Source organism: Mastigoproctus giganteus, chromosome 1 (assembly GCF_048544385.1).
Source record: "Mastigoproctus giganteus isolate SK-2022 chromosome 1, ASM4854438v1, whole genome shotgun sequence".
Classification (NCBI taxonomy): Eukaryota; Metazoa; Arthropoda; class Arachnida; order Uropygi; family Thelyphonidae; genus Mastigoproctus; species Mastigoproctus giganteus.
In genome coordinates this window covers 2789732-2807097 of record NC_143575.1, presented here as the reverse complement: position 1 = coordinate 2807097, position 17366 = coordinate 2789732, and the positions used below count along the sequence as shown (strand labels likewise).

Below are 17366 nucleotides of genomic sequence, written 5' to 3'. Positions count from 1 at the left end.
TAGGATGGCAAATTATATTTTGCTTACTGGCGGCACAGGAATGTGTGCTACTGTTTCTGACATTGCTGCAATATAAGTAAAACGAAAGCCAATCATCTGCTGCCAGTCGTAAGAAAATCCTTAGAAATCTCAGGATTTATGTTTGGCATTTATCTGACTAATTTTGCATTAGCCAGATAAATGCCAAACAAAATACATTTCAGTCGTAAATTTGGAGGTATTATTGTATCCCAAGATATTTTGTGTAGTTCCAAATAACTTTGAAAACTAAAAACGAGATATCTCGGGATAATCCATGAAGGGGTTAAAGCGGGCCTTGTTGACATTGAAGATCGACATCAGGCGGGCAGGCCTTCATCGAGCGAGACAGAAGACAACATTTCGTGCATTAAGGGCATTGTTCTTGAAAAGAGGCAAGTGAAACTGCATGAAATTGCACAAATAGTGAACATGAGTAAGTCAGCTGTTCATGATGTCCTTGGCTTTTGAAAGGTATGCTGCCACTGGGTGCCCCGACAATTGTCAGAGGAGGACAAAGCAAAATGCATAGGAATGAGTCTGGAGAACCTGTTGCGATACAGCGATGAAGGAGAGATGAAACGTGGGTTCATCACTTTACCCTGGAGAGCAAACAAGACTCCGTGACCTGGAAACATCCACAATCTCCTGTGCACAAAAAATTCAAAACAGTTCCCAGTGTCCGAAAAGTTTTGGCCACAGTGTTCTGTCTGAGATCATCAAGGCGTTCTGTTGATGGATTTCTTACCGAAGGGAGGAACAATCAGTGCACAGCTTTACTGTGCAACATTGGAAAAAATGAAAGCCACATTCGACGCAAACAACCAGGACTCCTGACAAGTGGCATGATTTTGTTGCACGACAGTGCAACTGCGCACACTACCCACACCACTTGTAAGTGATTGCGCCGTAATCATTGGGAAACTGTGTCACATCCCCCCCTCCCCCTTACAGCCCAGACTTAGCACCTTCAGACCTCCATTTGTTTGGCCCTCTGAAAAACCACCTTTCAGGAAAGCATTTCACCACGGATGAGGAAGTTCATCAGGCGATGTGATGTTGGTTACTGCGTGTGGGTACGGACTTTTTCAGTACTACTGGTATTGATAAACTGATCCATTGTTGGGACAAGTGCATCAATAAAACTGGAGACTTTGTGGAGAAGTAGTGCATGTTCACTTATTTCTTGGTGTGTAATTTCAACTTTGTATTATTAAACATCATTGAGAGAAAAAACGTGTTACCTTACTTTTTGGAAACCCCTTGTAGCTTAGTTATATAGTAAAAATTAAATTCCTAGGTCTTGGAACAAATAACTAAAAAAAAAAAAAAAAAAAAGTGTTATTGAGTTCACATTACAATACTTTCACAATACCTCCATTTATTCTTATGGGATGCAAAATACATTTCCATGATTTTTTTTAATTTCGCACCAGCCAGCAAAAACTTATGTAAAGTCGAATTTCTGTAAGTCAGGGAGTGCCTGTATATGATATCAAAATTTTTTTTTTGCATCCAGTTCCTTTGTAACCACATCATAGTATCCAATCAAATTTGTCAGACATGGCTTTCCCTTAACAAATCCATGCTGTGTCTGAATTATTACTGTAGTCTTGTCTAGATGATCCTGCAATGCGTCTTTAACCAGTGACTCCAATTTTTCCCTGGAACAGAAGTTAGACTAACAGGTCTGTAATTACTTGTGACACCCTTTGTGAACTGGGGACACATTTCTGCTGCATCCAAGGATGTTCTCATAATTATGGCTAAGGGTTTGCTTACTTCCTTTGACACCTCCTTTAATATAACTGGATAGATCCAATCTACCCCAGGTGCCTTTCTTATGTTTAACGTCAACAATTAATTTCTCTCCCACTTTGCTCTCAGTTATTACAAACCATTAAGCACTCTGTTACAGTGTGATAACTTCTGGCATTTACCTCCCTTAATAACTCCTCATGTGTGAATGTAGATGCAACATACTTATTCAGATTATCAGCTATCTGAGCAGGACATCAACAGTCGAACCATCGATATCAAGTGGACCAATCTGATTCAACCCCTTCCTTCTAGAGTTTATATAAGTAAAGACGTCCTTGCTGTTTTTCTTAGCATCCTTTGCCAAAGATTTCTTGTAATCTGCCATCGCATGCCTAACCTCCTTTGTGATTTGATTACAGACTAGCTTATATCTGCCATAGACTTCTGTGTCACCTGATAATTTATATGCATCCCTTGCATTTTTCTTCTTCTCTGCCACGAGTAGTTCATCTGACATCCATTTAGGCCTAAACTTTGAACAATATTGCTTAATCGGTATGAAAAGCCTAGTAGCTTTCTTGAATGCTTCCCATTTAGAATTTGCTATTGCTAACATCATTAGTTGGTCTCACTGTACAGAATTTAAAAACTGTCTGAGACCACTGTAGTCACCTTTATGGAAGCAAAAACCCTTCCCTTTACCCCTGATGGTAATTATATCTTTAAGTAAGTTAAGAGCAGGAGACCGGCAGAATTACTTAACAAGTACAGGTCAATGTTGAAAAAAAGCCATGAGTTAGGGTTGAAATTGAAAGTGTCTACAATTCTGCCCAGACATGATAGGAGGGAGTATATGAGAGCCTTGTCGGTCAATTCGACCCTGGAGAGATTGTGCAAGGCTCAAGGTGTAGAATTTTTTTCAGCCTGGTATGTGCTTGTTAACAGGAGAGACTGCTTCTACAGGGATGGGATGCACTTAAATAGAAAGGGTGCAAGAATATTTGCTGATGCTATCGAGGTAGTGTTAGGTGGGTCGGAAAACTGCTAGCTTGGGGGAATACACAGACTAATAGATCAACAGTAGCCGCTGGCAGAGGTGAAAGTGATTCTTGCATTGCTTCTATTGAAATGCAATTGAGCAGCAGCCTGGAAAGCAAGGCAATGGGGATTTCCAGGACTGCTGGGAGTTATAGTGGAACAAGTAAATACATGGGCTGTGTTAGGGTAACTAAGAGTAGAAACAGGTGCATGTATACTTGCATGTACATCAATGCTAGGAGTATAGTTAATAAATAATTAGGCATATAACCAGTAAAATAAAATATCTTTAATCACAAATAGAAGATACCCATAGCTTTCGAGACTAAACGTGCCTCTTTGTCAACAGAAAATTAAAACTTTAGAGATAAAGTTATTTTAATGGACACACAGGTTGTTATTAGACTGGTCAGCCTACCGAGAGAAAGCCCTTGTCCTCCTGCAAGACCCCAGCGTATATGAACCCGTGATGGATCCGTCCATCAAAGTCTTAGAACGACTGGAGTCATGTTGTTGTTGTTATTTGGTTTTTAAGAGCATTAGCAACTAAGGCCATATTGGTCTTGGGATATGCGGTGGTCATTCCCTGACCTTTCCTCATCCTCCGTATTTGGTGGTCACGGGCTCAAACCCCCGTCTAATCAAGAAGCATGTGCTATGCACTGCCGCCCCTGCCCACCTGGCCAGGGAGGTGCCTGGAGTCATGTGTTAATAAACTTCTCTATGCATGGTTTAAAGCAAAGAAAATTTCTGCTCTGACTCAGCGGCTTCTTCATGCCACAAGCTGCCAACTACCGCAGTTTTATGGGTTACCAAAAATCCATAAGCCAGGTGTTCCTCTCCGGCCCTTAAGGTTCTGCTGCAATGCACCTACATATGAACTATCCAAATATATTGCACGATTCCTCACACCTTTTATAGGAAACACCACCCACCCCGTCACTAACAGCGGCGAGTTCATTTGCCTTATTAAGAGTTCTCAATTTCTGACAATGCTGTTATATTTGATATAGTGTTACTATTTACATCAATCCCTGTCCAACAGGCCATAAACTGCACCAAGAGGCTCCTTGAGAATGACTCAAACCTTCCAAACAGAACATCACTGTCCACTGACGACATCTGTACTGCCCTCAACTTGTGCTTGTCAAGCAGTGTCTTTATCTTTGAGGATTCCGTATACCAGCAAGTACATGGCACTGCCATGGGCACCCCTGTTAGTTCCGTTGTGGCCAACATCGCCATGGAAGAATTGAAATAACAAATATTCCTGTACCCACCAGTACCTATCACAACATGGTGCAGATACGTTGGTGACTCTTCACCGTCATCCCACGTGGCTCTGAAACAACATTGCTAGAATATCTCAATTCCCTGTCTGTGTTCATCCAGTTCACTCTAGAGTTAGATGTAGACTGATCTCTCCCATTCCTGGATGTCCTAGTAAAATGCATGGGCCCACATCTAGAAACCTCAGTATATCGTAAGCCAATGTGGTGCGGACAGTTCACAAACTACAGATCTGGCCATGCTCCTAGTCATCTCAACAGCACTGCCCACACTCTATTCTCCAGGGCTTGGAGCCATTCCAGTACAGATGAAGCTAGGCGCAATGAGATTTCTACAGTGAGGACAGACTTGATAAATTGTGGCTACCCAACACACATATTAGACAAGTGCTTATTACAAGCACAGGAGCTCACAGTCATGGCAGATGGCAGGCTCCACTCGAGTCTGCCATCAACTCAGGACAATGTACCTACCGCCTACATTGCCTACTATCCAGGCATGTCGGACCAGATCTCAAAAATCCTCCGAGAATACCGCATAAAATGCGTGCAGTTGCCTGGTAGAAACTTACGTTCTCTAGTTTCCAATGTAAAGACCCCGGTCGTCCCTCTCTTATGCAGCAGTGTAATATACCGCAGAGCCTGCAAAGACTGTGACAGCTGCTACATAGGAGAGACTTCGAGATGTCTTCAAGATTGCCTTGCAGAACACGACAGAGCGATTCGTCTTGCTGTGACCGACCAGTCTGCAATCACGAAACACTTCTGGTTCACTCACCACGACCTCAATCCTAAGTGGAACTATGAAGTAATCGACCACTCGTGACACTTTTGCCACTGCCTCTGGTTAGTCATTCAGTATATTGTGTAATTCGAGAGCCATGAACTGCTGCAAAGGCATGAGACTACACTCCATCTTAAAGGCAACCATTTTATGTCTAGACAAGCGCTGGAGAAACTATGCATGTCCATGCACCAACAGTGAACACCAGTTTAATGATTGAATGACCTACCTTGTGCCCTTGCACACCTCGCTGCATGCACAAATGTGTCCGTTAGAATAACTTTATCTCTAAAGTTTCAATTTTCTGTTGACACAGACGCACGTTTAGTCTCGAAAGCTACAGGTATCTATTTGTGATTAAAGATATTTTATTTTTACTGGTTATGTGCCTAATTATTTATTATCCTATGGATTCCAGTACAGCAGGCCCATTTATCCTCAGGAGTATAGTTATAAATTTGATGAGCTTGAAGTGCTAGTCAAGACATCAAAGGCAGATATTGTTGGGATATCAGAGACGTGGTGTCACACAGACATAAGCAGTGCAGAATTGGAATTTGGGGAGTGCAATGTGTACAGAAAGGATAGACAGGACAGGAAGGGAGGAGGGGTTATGCTGTTAGTTAAGAAACATAAAAATCTAAGGAAGTGCATCCAATTGATGTTGATGGACAATGCAATGTTGAGTCTGTTTGGTGTGACATAAGCACTGGGAAAGGAAAAATGAGAGTAGGTGTGTGTTATAGGCATAATGATTCTGATGAGTATAATGAGCAATTGTGCAGAGAAATAGAGTGGGCCAGTAAATCAGAGTGTCTTATAATGGGGGATTTTAATTTCCCAGAGATTGACTGGAATTTGTGGGTTGGTCACTCACACACTAGCAAGGCGTTTGTGGATTTATTGGATGATTGTTTTCTTCAGCAGCATGTTCGGGAGGCAACAAGAGGGAGTAATACTCTTGATCTGATTATCAGTAGTGATTCTTCATGCATTAAGAATCTGCAGATAAAGGAACCATTAGGTGGCAGTGATCACAGTGTGCTGAAGTGGGATTTACTCAAAGAAGTAACTGCCATCAGGGGTAAAGGGAATGGTTTTTGCTTTCGTAAAGGTGACTATGGTGGTCTGAGACAGTATTTAAATTCTATACAGTGGGACCAACTGATGATGTTACCAACAGCAAATTCAAAATGGGAAGCATTCAAAGAATTAATCCTTGAAGCTACTAGGCTATTCATACCAACTAAGAAATATTGTTCAAGATTTAGGCCTAAATGGATGTCAGATGAACTGATTAGACATGTGGCAGAGAAAAAAATGCATGGGATACATATAAATTAACAGGTGACACAGAAGCCTATGATAGATATAAACTGGTCTGTAACCAAGTCAAAAAAGGAGGGCAGGCAGGCAGGCCAAGGCAGATTATGAGAAATCTTTGGCAAAGGATGTAAAGAAAAACAGCAAAGAGTTCTTTACCTATGTAAACTCTAGAAGGAAGGGGATGAATCAGATTGGTCCACTTGATATCGATGGTTCAACTGTTGATGACCCTGCTCAGGTAGCTAACAAACTAAATGAATATTTTTCATCTACATTGACACATGAGGAGTTAATCAGGGAGGGGAATGCCAGAGGTGAATTAAACTCTGGCAGTAAGCCAGATAATCTTGTAATAACTGAGAGTAAAGTGGAAGAAAAATTGTTGACGATAAATATAAGAAAGGCACCTGGAGTAGATGGAATCTATCCAGTTATATTAGAGGCAGCAAAGGAAGTAAGCAAACCATTAGCCATAATAATGAGAGCTCCCTGGAACTCAGGGGAGGTACCCATGGACTGGAGATGTGCAAATGTGATCCCAATCCACAAAAGAGGATGAAGGGATACACAGGTGATTACAGACCTGTTAGTTTAACTTCTTTTCCAGGGAAATGAAGTTAAACTTCTTTTCCAGGGAAGCATTGCAGGATCATCTACACAATACTTCAGTTATGGGTCGGACATAGCATAGGTTTGTTAAAGGGAAGTCTTGTCTGAACAATTTGATTGGATAATATGATGTAGTCACAAAGGAAGTGGATGCAAAGAATAATTTTGATATCATATATTTGGATCTTAGAAAGGCTTTTGATACTGTTGCACATGGAAGACTGCTGCACAAATTGGAAAAGTGTGGCATTGGAGGCAAATTGCTTCTGTGAATAAAGGGATGGTTGAGTGGGAGAAGACAGAGTGGTAATCAATGGACACTGCTATTCGTGGACTAATGTTATTAGTGTTGGAGCCATTGTTGTTTTCTGTATTTATTGATGATGATGTATCAGGCTCAATGTCCAAGTTTGCAGACGATACAAAGGTCGGCAAGGTTGTTAATGACACTAATGACAGTATGTTGCTGCAATAGGATATAGAAAAGTTGAGCAGATGGGCTGAGAGGTGGCAACTGAAGTTTAACATTGACAAATGTAAAGTACTGCATATGGGAAGCAGTATCCCCAGAGTAACGTATCAACTGTGTGGTACTATACTGATAGTGGTAGGGAGTGAAAAGGACCTGGGGTTAATTGTGCAGGCAGATATGAAGTTTTCTGAACAGTGCAGATGGTCTGCAAGAGTATCTCATGGTGTCTTGTCAATGATAAACTTTTTCTAGCAGGGATAAGGATTATCCCCTTGTATAAGGCGGTCAGGCCACACCTTGAGTATTGTATACAGGTCTGGAGGCCTCATTTTAAGAAGGATGTAGAGCTATTGGAACGAGTACAGAGAAGGGCAACAAGATTAGTGAATGTAAAAATGGGTTGCTCTTACTAAGAAAGGCTTAAGTTTTGCAAATTGCAATGTCTGGTGACTAGACACCTGCGTGGTGATTTGATAAAGGTGTATAAAGCCTTGAATGGTTTGAGCATGCTCAATGCTGATGGGATTCTTCCTCTTGCTCAGAACAATCTCCTGAGAAGGCATAAATTAAAATTGAGGAAAGATGGTTGTCTTTCCTTTGAAAGAACTTTGTTTGAAAGACATAGATGTGTGGAAGTTTGCCTTTAGCCTACAGGTGGTTGATTGCTGGAACAAACTTCCATCTGTCATTGTAGAAGTTGATAGCTTAAACAGATTCAAGGCAGAACTAAAAAAACATTTGGAGTGAGTGGATGGGCGAATTGAGAAGGGTATGTGTGTTTTTTTGGCTGATAAGCTTGCTTTCTTGCATCATGCACCCTTGCTAATGCTAAAAGTTACTCCCACATGAGCACACTGTGATCACTGCCAGCTAGTGGTTCCTTTATCTGCAAATTCTTTATTCACAAATAATCACTGCTGATAACCAGATCAAGAGTATTTACCCTCTCTGGTTGCCTCTCGAACATGCTGCTGCAGAAAACAGTCATCCAATAAATCCACAAAAGTCTTGCTTGTGTGCGTGTGGCCAACCCCCTAGTTCTAGTCAATATCTGGGAAGTTAAAATCCCCCATTATAACACACTATGATTTACTGGCCTAGTGTTAGATATATAGCAAGATGTAATACATACACACATAGTAACTGTGTGAAATCTGGCACATTTTACAAAAACACATCGGCTTACAATCCAGAAATATTAAGAAAGCAGTTGGGCACTTGCATCAATAATTTCGTTTAAAGAATCCTGATAAAAAGAATGGCATTTCTCATGTTTAGTACTTATCAGTCGCTAATTCAGTACTATCATACTGAACATTTAACACATTTACAAAAAAAATGTAAATTCACTATATTTAGTACTATTGCTTTGTAACTTGTAGCTACCTGCACTTGCAAGTTACAGCTGTGTGATTGGTCATACAGTACTTGCATGAGCAGCTGGCTAATTTGATATCACTTTAGAACAGCTCTGAGTGAAGATTCTTCTCATTTTTTCTGAAATTGAAAGCTAGATATTAAGCTAGATATGTTCAGCTAGATATGTTCAGAAAAATTTACTGTGTAGGTTATTGGCATGTTTTGATGGAATATGTAGTTTTTTTTTTTACAAATTAATATGTAGTTTTTTTTTACTCATTTTACAAGTGCACTGATTGTTTTTCTAATAAAACATTGATAAGGAACAGCTTTCTAATTGACAATTAAGAAAAATTTTAAATTAGAAATTATAATTGTAAAATTGAAATATTATTTTTATTATTATTATTATTATTATTAGCATTAGCTGTATGGTGCAAGGAAGCCTGAGGCTTATGCTGCACCAGCCAAAAAAAAAAAAAAAACACACCCCCGAGTTACGCTGAGAGAGAGAGAGAGAGAGAAGAAGTAGAAAGGAATCACCAAGAAAGAGAATGATGATGATGATGATATCCAGCTCAGGACCCTGGGTTTGCCAAGCCCATACTCACCAGATGTGAGCCCTGGGGTGTTAGTTCAATTTTAACATCAAATTTAAACATTTCAGCACAATATGATGAAAAAGATAACAAATCTCCTAAAGTTTCACAATACGTGAGATAGGCTGAGGATTTATAAGTGAGATAGACCCATATACCTTTAAGATGCAATATTCTGTATAGATAAGAATCTGATTTAAAGTTATTTAAAAGAAAGATAAATAAATTTTCCTTAACAGGTCCGAGCAGTTTTACTGGAGAAGATGTGTGTGAATTTCATGTTCATGGAGGACCAGCAGTAGTTTCTTCAGTATTGAATGCTTTGGGAAAGCTGCCTACTTTTCGCATTGCACAGCCAGGTGAATTTACCAGAAGGTATAATTGTTTATGACTTGCAAGATTATTTTTAGATGTTTCCAGTACCCCATAAGCATTATTTCTAAATACAAAGTAATTTTTATTTTTGTTATTTATTGTACAGGATTATATTATTACCGAATTATCAATTGCAATATTTTGCTGCTGATATTCTGTTGATTGCAATATTTGATACTGCTGATATGCTATCAGTTGCAATATTCGATACTGCTGATATGCTATCAGTTGCAATATTCGATACTGCTGTGTGTAGGGTAATTACCATGTAGGAGCTACTTTTGTAAAGCCTACTAGTAAAACTATTTGGAATGGTAATAATAAAAGTCTTTACATAAGATGTACTGAAATTTTTTTGTACAGGGTGTCTCAAAAATATTGGCACAAACGTTTAGGGGAGGTAGGTAACATCTCAAGGAATGTGAATCGCATAGGAACCCATAACCGGAAACGTCACAGGAAAGTAGTAACAGAGGCACAAGAAGCAGAAATGACACAAGACAGTAATTAGTGGAAAACATTTATTTGACATAATATTAACAATGGAGTATAAGATGGATGCATTTCATGATGTTATAACAGATGCTCGAAGGTTCCACCATGAAACGCGATGCATGCATGACGCCAACGCAGCATGAATTGGCAGACACGGTCGAACACACCTAGAGTTTCTTTGACAGTAGCAGCAGCAGCGCAGACGAGTCTCGCCCTGAGATCCATTTCCATCTCCACAGGCGATTCATACACAATAGATTTGAGGCCCCCTCCCACAGAAAGAAATCAAGGCACGATAAATCAGGTGAGCGTGGGAGCTGGGCAATGGGTCCACCATGGCCAATCCATCGACGCCCAAAACGCCTGTTCAAATGGTCACGAACACACCTTCCATAATGGGCAGGCACCCCGTCATGTTGGAAGCAAATGTTGCATCTCACATTTGCTGGAACATCGTCAAGTAACCCTAAGTAAGAAAGATCCGATATTTAGCGGAGTTCATGCGGGATGGTAACAGGTATGGGCCGACTAAGCAGTCACCGACCATACCTGCCCACACATGAGCATTGTGCTGATTGAATAAGCCTTCCCGAGTGAAATAAGCCTCATCCGTGAACAGAACACAGGCTGGAAAATTCGTCTTGAACACTTTCTTGGAGAAACCACTGCGCAAAAGCCACACGTGCAGGACGATCTTGGGGGGCCAGTAACTGAACCCTTTGGCGATGAAAGGGGTGTAAGGAATTGTCATGCCAGACATGCTGTACACTGCAACGAGACACTCCTAAGGCAGAGGCAACTGCATGGCTGGTAGTAGGATTATTCTGGACGGCATTCAACACACTTTCTTTCATGGCGGGAGTTTGCATCGAACGTGGTCTGCCCGCACTACTCCTGTTACCTCTAAATGACCCATAATCACACAAATTTTGATGCATATGCACAAAGAAACGGTGGTCTGATACATGTCTGTCTGGGAAGCGTTCTCCATAAATTTGTTGAGTAGCTCGTCCATTGCTCTCTGCTAATCCATACACTAGGTGCATGTCTGCCAGCTCACAGTTCGTATATCAATGCATGCTCTTCGTGCGGCGACTACTGCTTGAATGAGTAAACCAGAAATTTTCCCTCTCGCGAACTGATGAACATCGCCATCTACCGACTTAGTGATGTTTCCGGTTATGGGTTCCTATGCGATTCACATTCCTTTAGATGTTACCTACCTCCCTTAAACGTTTGTACCAATATTTTTGAGACACCCTATATATTGATATTATTACTTTTGAACTCATAGTAAATGATTTCTTCTGATTCCTAATTTGTAATTGAAATTAATATTGTAGGTTTGTTGCTTTACATCCAGTATAGTTGGTAAACCTGAAAATCACAAATTCCTATTTAAGTAAAATTTCAGTTCTAATACTTTCCAAATAAAATTGCTTTAAAATAATGATTAATAGTTTCTTTTTAACTGTATTTAATATGTCCAGCAGTAAGTAAAAGTAGATCGTGCGTGCACACAAAATTTATATATAAATCTGATATTATTAGTATAGCCAAGGAGTCTGCTGTAAGGAGCATTATTGACATTGTGTTAAATATAGGAAGAGATTCTACAGCAAGTGCTTTGGTTTATAAAAAAGAACTTAATCAACACCTTATTATTATTATTATTTTTTTAAATTCTTTTGCACTATTTAAATTACTGCTCATCTGGCAATAATTTAACCATCATTGAAAGTATAAGGATGAAATTCATTCCCAAAGGTGGGTGGAGGGGACCTTTAAATTCTGTTGTGCTCCTTTGTGTCTACAGAGGACATTCTGAAACATAGGCCACAGCAATCAACTGTAAGTTCAGTGACTATTATACAGAGCTGTAGTCAGAATTGATCTGGGAAGTAGAAGTACACCATTTTTATTCATGCAACTTTGTTTTGTGAACAAGCTTAGCTATGCTTCTTACCTGTGTATATTAATTATATTGGAAAGCAAATAATGCTTGGGTAACTGTCGCTGATTTATTTAAAGAATGGTTTCTAAATTGTTTTGTGCCAGATGTGGAAAACTATTTAAAGCAGAAAAATCTAGATTTCAAAGTTTTATTACTATTGGATAATACACCAGGCCATCCATTTAAGTCATCCAAACGTTGAAGTAACATTCCTACCACTTAATACACGTGATGTGTATTAAGTGGTGGGAATGTTACTTCAACGTTTAATTTACTTCATCTGCCTTTAATTCAGTCATGAGACCAAGGCATTATAACAGAAAATCGTTACAATGGATTTTGGAAAAAATTGATTCCTAATCTATTGAAGTGATGGAGGCACTGAAACATTTTTCAATTGTGGACTGTATCAATATCACAGCTTTATCACTCAAAGAAGTAAAATCATCACCATTAAATGTGTGTTGGAAAAATGTATGGCCAGAGTCAGTTCATTCAGGAAATATGGTCGAATCAGTAGAAAGCGGAGTCAGAGTGATAGTAGAACTTGCTAAGTCGGTAGGAGGAGAAGGTTTTGACGATTTGACTGCTGAGAATATTCAAGAATTATTGATAGAAAAAGAGGCTGGCGTAGCTGATTTGGTGGAAGTGGCATCGGAGGAAAACCAAATCAATTCAGAGGATGGTAGTGCAAATGAAAATTCTGAAGTTCCAAATGTTACACTAAAAAGCATATGGGAAGGCATAAACTTAGCCAAGCAATTAGAATCTTATTTTTTGAATGCAGATCCTTCGATAGAAAGGAGCACAAAATTCAAAAGGGAGCTTCAAACATGTTTAGCTCCATATCAAAAAATTTACAAAGATCTATCAAGCAAAAGCAAACAAACCCAGATTTTTGTTTTTTTTAAAGAGAGCAGAAGATACCCGAAATCTAGATCCTGCAGAAGAAAGTTCAGTTGATGAAGTTATTCTGCAACAGTTCTCTGTTTGATTGTGCGTAGCAACGATGAAGAGGAAGAAAATTAAATGAATGTACATTATCTGACATTATGTATCACAGTTTATTTAGTTATTACTATTTTTAATAAAAAATAAGTTTCTGATAATTATTTAAAAAAATGGTGTATTTTTGTTAGGTTTTGGAATGTAACTCCCCTTTTTGTACTGATTCTTAGTCCTGTATAAAATGTCTTCACACTACACGAGATTTTATAGGAACCTAACTACTGTGTTATTCAAGGGTTACCTGTAATGGTTATCAAATTTTTTTTTTCCCAAAAACTTAACTGCTGCTGCGAACATGATAATTTATTTTTAGCTCTTGAATTTTGGCATGAGGGTTAAAGCCTCCATGGAAAAAAATGTTTCATATAAAAAAATCGGTCTTGGTTTATCCTTCACTACCTTTCAAGGAATATTCATTTAAATTTAGCAATTGTGGACCGATCCATGATCAAAAATAATCCCTGATAGATTTTATCTTGGCCTCGTCATGGTCCCAGATTCCAATTGATCAAGTCACTTAGCCTGCAGAATGGCTCTTTTTTTAAAGTGAAAACTTCTTTCCTTGTTTGAAGTTATACTAGTACACAATTATCTAATCCATAGCAAAGAATCTACTTTACTACAGTATAGATTAGGGTGGATAGTAACCTTCCATTATGTTTTCTTTCTTTGTCTAAGCCTATTATTAAACCTCTTTCTTAGCCTACAAATTAGTTCTCTCTCTTGAACTTAAAAATTATTTCCTTGTTTAAAGTTATACTAGTACACAATTATCTGATCCACTTTACTAGATTATAGATTTGCAAGGAAAGCAAACTTTTTTTTTTATATCTTTCTCTGTGTATGCTTGTTCTTTCCTACTGATTGATTAAGTCCACCAAAGATAAGCATAGGAGCAGAATATTCCTTTTTGTGAGATATTAGACAGAACTGAGTTTTAGAAGGATTGAAATCAACCAAGTTGTCTTTGCCCCCGCTGGAGATCGGCATTTAAGGAATTGGTAGTGGATATTCAATAAGTTGAAGCTGATTGGGCAGGGCGAGGTTTCTCAAACTGGAAAGTGGAATGCAATGTGCTATCATCAGCAAAACTGTGGATAGAATTTCCAGTCAATTGAAGAAGGTCATTAATATACAAGAGGAAAAGAGTGGGGGAAAGAACTGAACCTTGGAGGACACCAGCATTAATGGAGAAGTTAGAAGACAGAGCCATCTACCATCACCCTCAGTAAGCGATCAGAGAGAAAACTGGATAACCAATTACAAAAAACAGTTGGCAAACCATAAGATGGAAGCTTGTTTAGAAGACCATTATGCCAAACATGATCGAAAGCCTTTGAGATGTCAAGAGCAACTGCTTGTTTTTCACTGAACTTTTCCATTGAATTTGTCCATAAATGGGTAACATAAGCCAGAATATTACCAGTGGATCAACAGTGATGGAATCCATACTGGCGATCGTTGATCAGACAGTAGGTTTCTATATAGTTTAAGAGTTGGTGGTTAATTGGTTTCTCCATTACTTTAGAAAGAGTAGAAGTAATTACAATGGGACAATAATTGGGTGGGAGGGATTTGTCACCCTTTTTAGGAACTGGCTGGATATGAGCAAATTTCCAAGCAGAAGGAAAAACACCTTAAGAAAGGTGTTTGGAATAAGAAAGTGAGAAAAGGCGCAAAAAACAGAAGTAAGTTCAGGAGCACAGGTTTTGAGAACATGTGGAGAAATACCATCAGGACTTGGAGCTTTCTTAGCATCAAGATCCATCAAAATCCTTCTGACATCCTTTTGACAGAAGGCCACAGGAGAGATTGAATGGAGCATGCTATGAATAGTGGGAGATGTTTTACCAAGATCATTAATACATGAGTTGGAAGAAAAATGGGATGCTAGCAAGTCAGCTTTATGCTTGGCTGAAGTGACAATAGAACTGTCTAGTTTTCACAGATGTGGGAACAGAGATGGGCAAAAGTTGCGGCCAGTAGCTTTGGAAAGAGACCAGAATGCTCGGCTACCATTAGGACAAGAAGCAAGTTTTCTACTCTTAGCCTGTTCAAAATCTAATTGGGACTGATTAATAATTGCTTTTCAATTGTTGTGAGCTTTGGTGTAGGCAGAAAATGCAAGTGAAGAGTTGGAAACGAGACAATTACGATATGCAAAATTATTGTCTTGAACAGCCTTAGCACATTTATTGGAAAACCAAGGTTTAGATAAAGGATGAGGTTTTAAAGTGGAGTGTGGAATAAAGGATTCCATTCCTACAAGAATAATTTCACTGACATGATCTAAGCAAACGTTGACATCAGAAGTTTTAAAACAGGAATCCGACCAAGGAAAAGAAGAAAAGAAATATTGCAGGTCATCCCATTTTGCATTCTTGTAATGCCAAACAACATGCGGTTGGGAATATCCATGAGATAAAGGCTCCATTGGAGAAGAGACAATCACAAAGTTGTGATCTGGGGTGCCTAAAGGATCACTCACTTTGACTGTGTACTTAGAAGGGTTGCTTGTGAGAAAAAGATCAAGTGTGTTGGCTGTATGGTTAGGATTGTCCGGTATTCTGGTAGGTAAATGAACAATCTGTGCGAATGAATAAAAGCCTCAGCATCTCAACCAGCTGGGTCTAGAAAGTGGAAGCCAGCTGGAGTTGTGAACGTTAAAATCACCAAGGAAAATTACCTCACTGTTAGGAAAGTTGAACTTGAGAAAGTCAAGTTGCAGAGAGAGGAAGTCAAAGAGTTCCAAGTGATTAGTGAAGTTGGGAGAACAGTAGAGACAACAGATGAATTTGACAGAATGAGGTAGAGAGATTTTAAGCCAGAGAAGATCAAAAGGAGGAGATTCCAAATTACCAAGTCTCTGACAGGGAATATCGGAACAGACATATGCACAAGTACCACCTTTGAGGCGAAAGGAATCATACAGTGAATAATTTGAGCAACTGAGATGAGCAATGATTGAATTAACCGATAACTGAGATTTGTCTATCTAAGGATTTTCTCTGCGATTCCAACCTGTTCCAGCTTATAAATTAACCGCTCATGTGGGACTGAATAAAATGTTTTGCTGAAATCTAAATAAACAATGTCAAAATTATTCCGTAAATTCTGCTCATGAGTGATCCTGTCAAAATAGCTAACCAGATTTGTTAAACAGGATTTTCCCTATACAAAACCATGCTATGTATCCTTCAAAATTCTATTTCTATCCAAATGATCCTGAATTGCACCCTTGATCGTTGTCTCCATGATTTTCTCTATTATGGAAGTTGGACTGACTGGTCAGTAATTTCCCACTACATTCTTATGTATTGGAGATACATAAGAATGTAGTGGGAAATGCCCTTATGTATTGGAGATACATTGACACTTTTCCAATCCAACATAATCTCTCCTAAGTCCAGTGATGCTCTCATAATTAGCTTCAATGGTTCAATACCCTCACTTGCCACCTCCCTTAAAATTATAGGGTATATGCCATCAACCCCAGCAGCCTTAATAGCCTGTAGGCACAAAAGTTCCTTCATTAAATAATCATGTGAAATTTCAATATCATTAATTACATATTTTTCAACTTCACTCCCATAATTTCTCATTGACATAAAGAGTTTTTCTTCTGTAGATATTGAGTCAAAGTAACTGTTGAGTTCATCTGCAGCATCAGCTGGGATATCTAATACTATCCCACATTCATTACATAAGGGTCCAATCTGATTTTGCCTTCTGTTCTTTGCATTTATATATGTAAAGAATTCCTTATCCCCACTCTTTGCCAGTGATTTTTCATAATCTGCCTTTGCCAGCCTATCCTTTTCTGTGCACTATTACAGATCAATTTGTAGCTGTTATACTTATAAACTTCAGTACTTTTTATTGCTTTGTAATTTTTCCATGCCATCTTTTTCTGCTCAAATAATCTGGCAACTTCATTATTCATTCAATTTGGAATCCTTGCTTGGAGTATTTTTTTAATGGTATATATGCATTCAAAGCTTCTGTGGTTTTAAAGGTATACCATAATTCAACTGTATTCTTTCTCTGTGAGACATCTACCCAGTTAATAGGGGCCATGTAGCACCTTAAGCCGTCGTAATTTCCTTTCCTGAAATCATAACCCATTCCTTTGCCTTTAACTACTGCTACCTCTCTCTTCGTTTTCCACTGTAGAACTCTGTAATCACTTCCTGCTACTGGTTCCTGTACTGTCATCCCTATTATGCCATTTTGTTCATGGGTGATGACCAGGTCTAGCATTATTTTTCCCCTAGTATTT

The 17366-nt window shown here is 38.9% G+C and overlaps 1 protein-coding gene across 3 annotated transcripts in view; it reads left to right on the top strand.

Annotated features, from left to right (window-relative positions):
• LOC150090494 (5-taurinomethyluridine-[tRNA] synthase subunit GTPB3, mitochondrial) overlaps positions 1-17366 on the top strand; it is a 115672-nt gene that overhangs the window by 19102 nt on the left and 79204 nt on the right. For all 3 annotated transcript variants that reach the window (XM_090378458.1, XM_090378455.1, XM_090378466.1), the window contains exon 2: positions 9495-9630. In XM_090378458.1, the coding sequence (XP_090234584.1) occupies positions 9495-9630 (136 nt within the window). The remainder of the gene's footprint in view (positions 1-9494; positions 9631-17366) is intronic.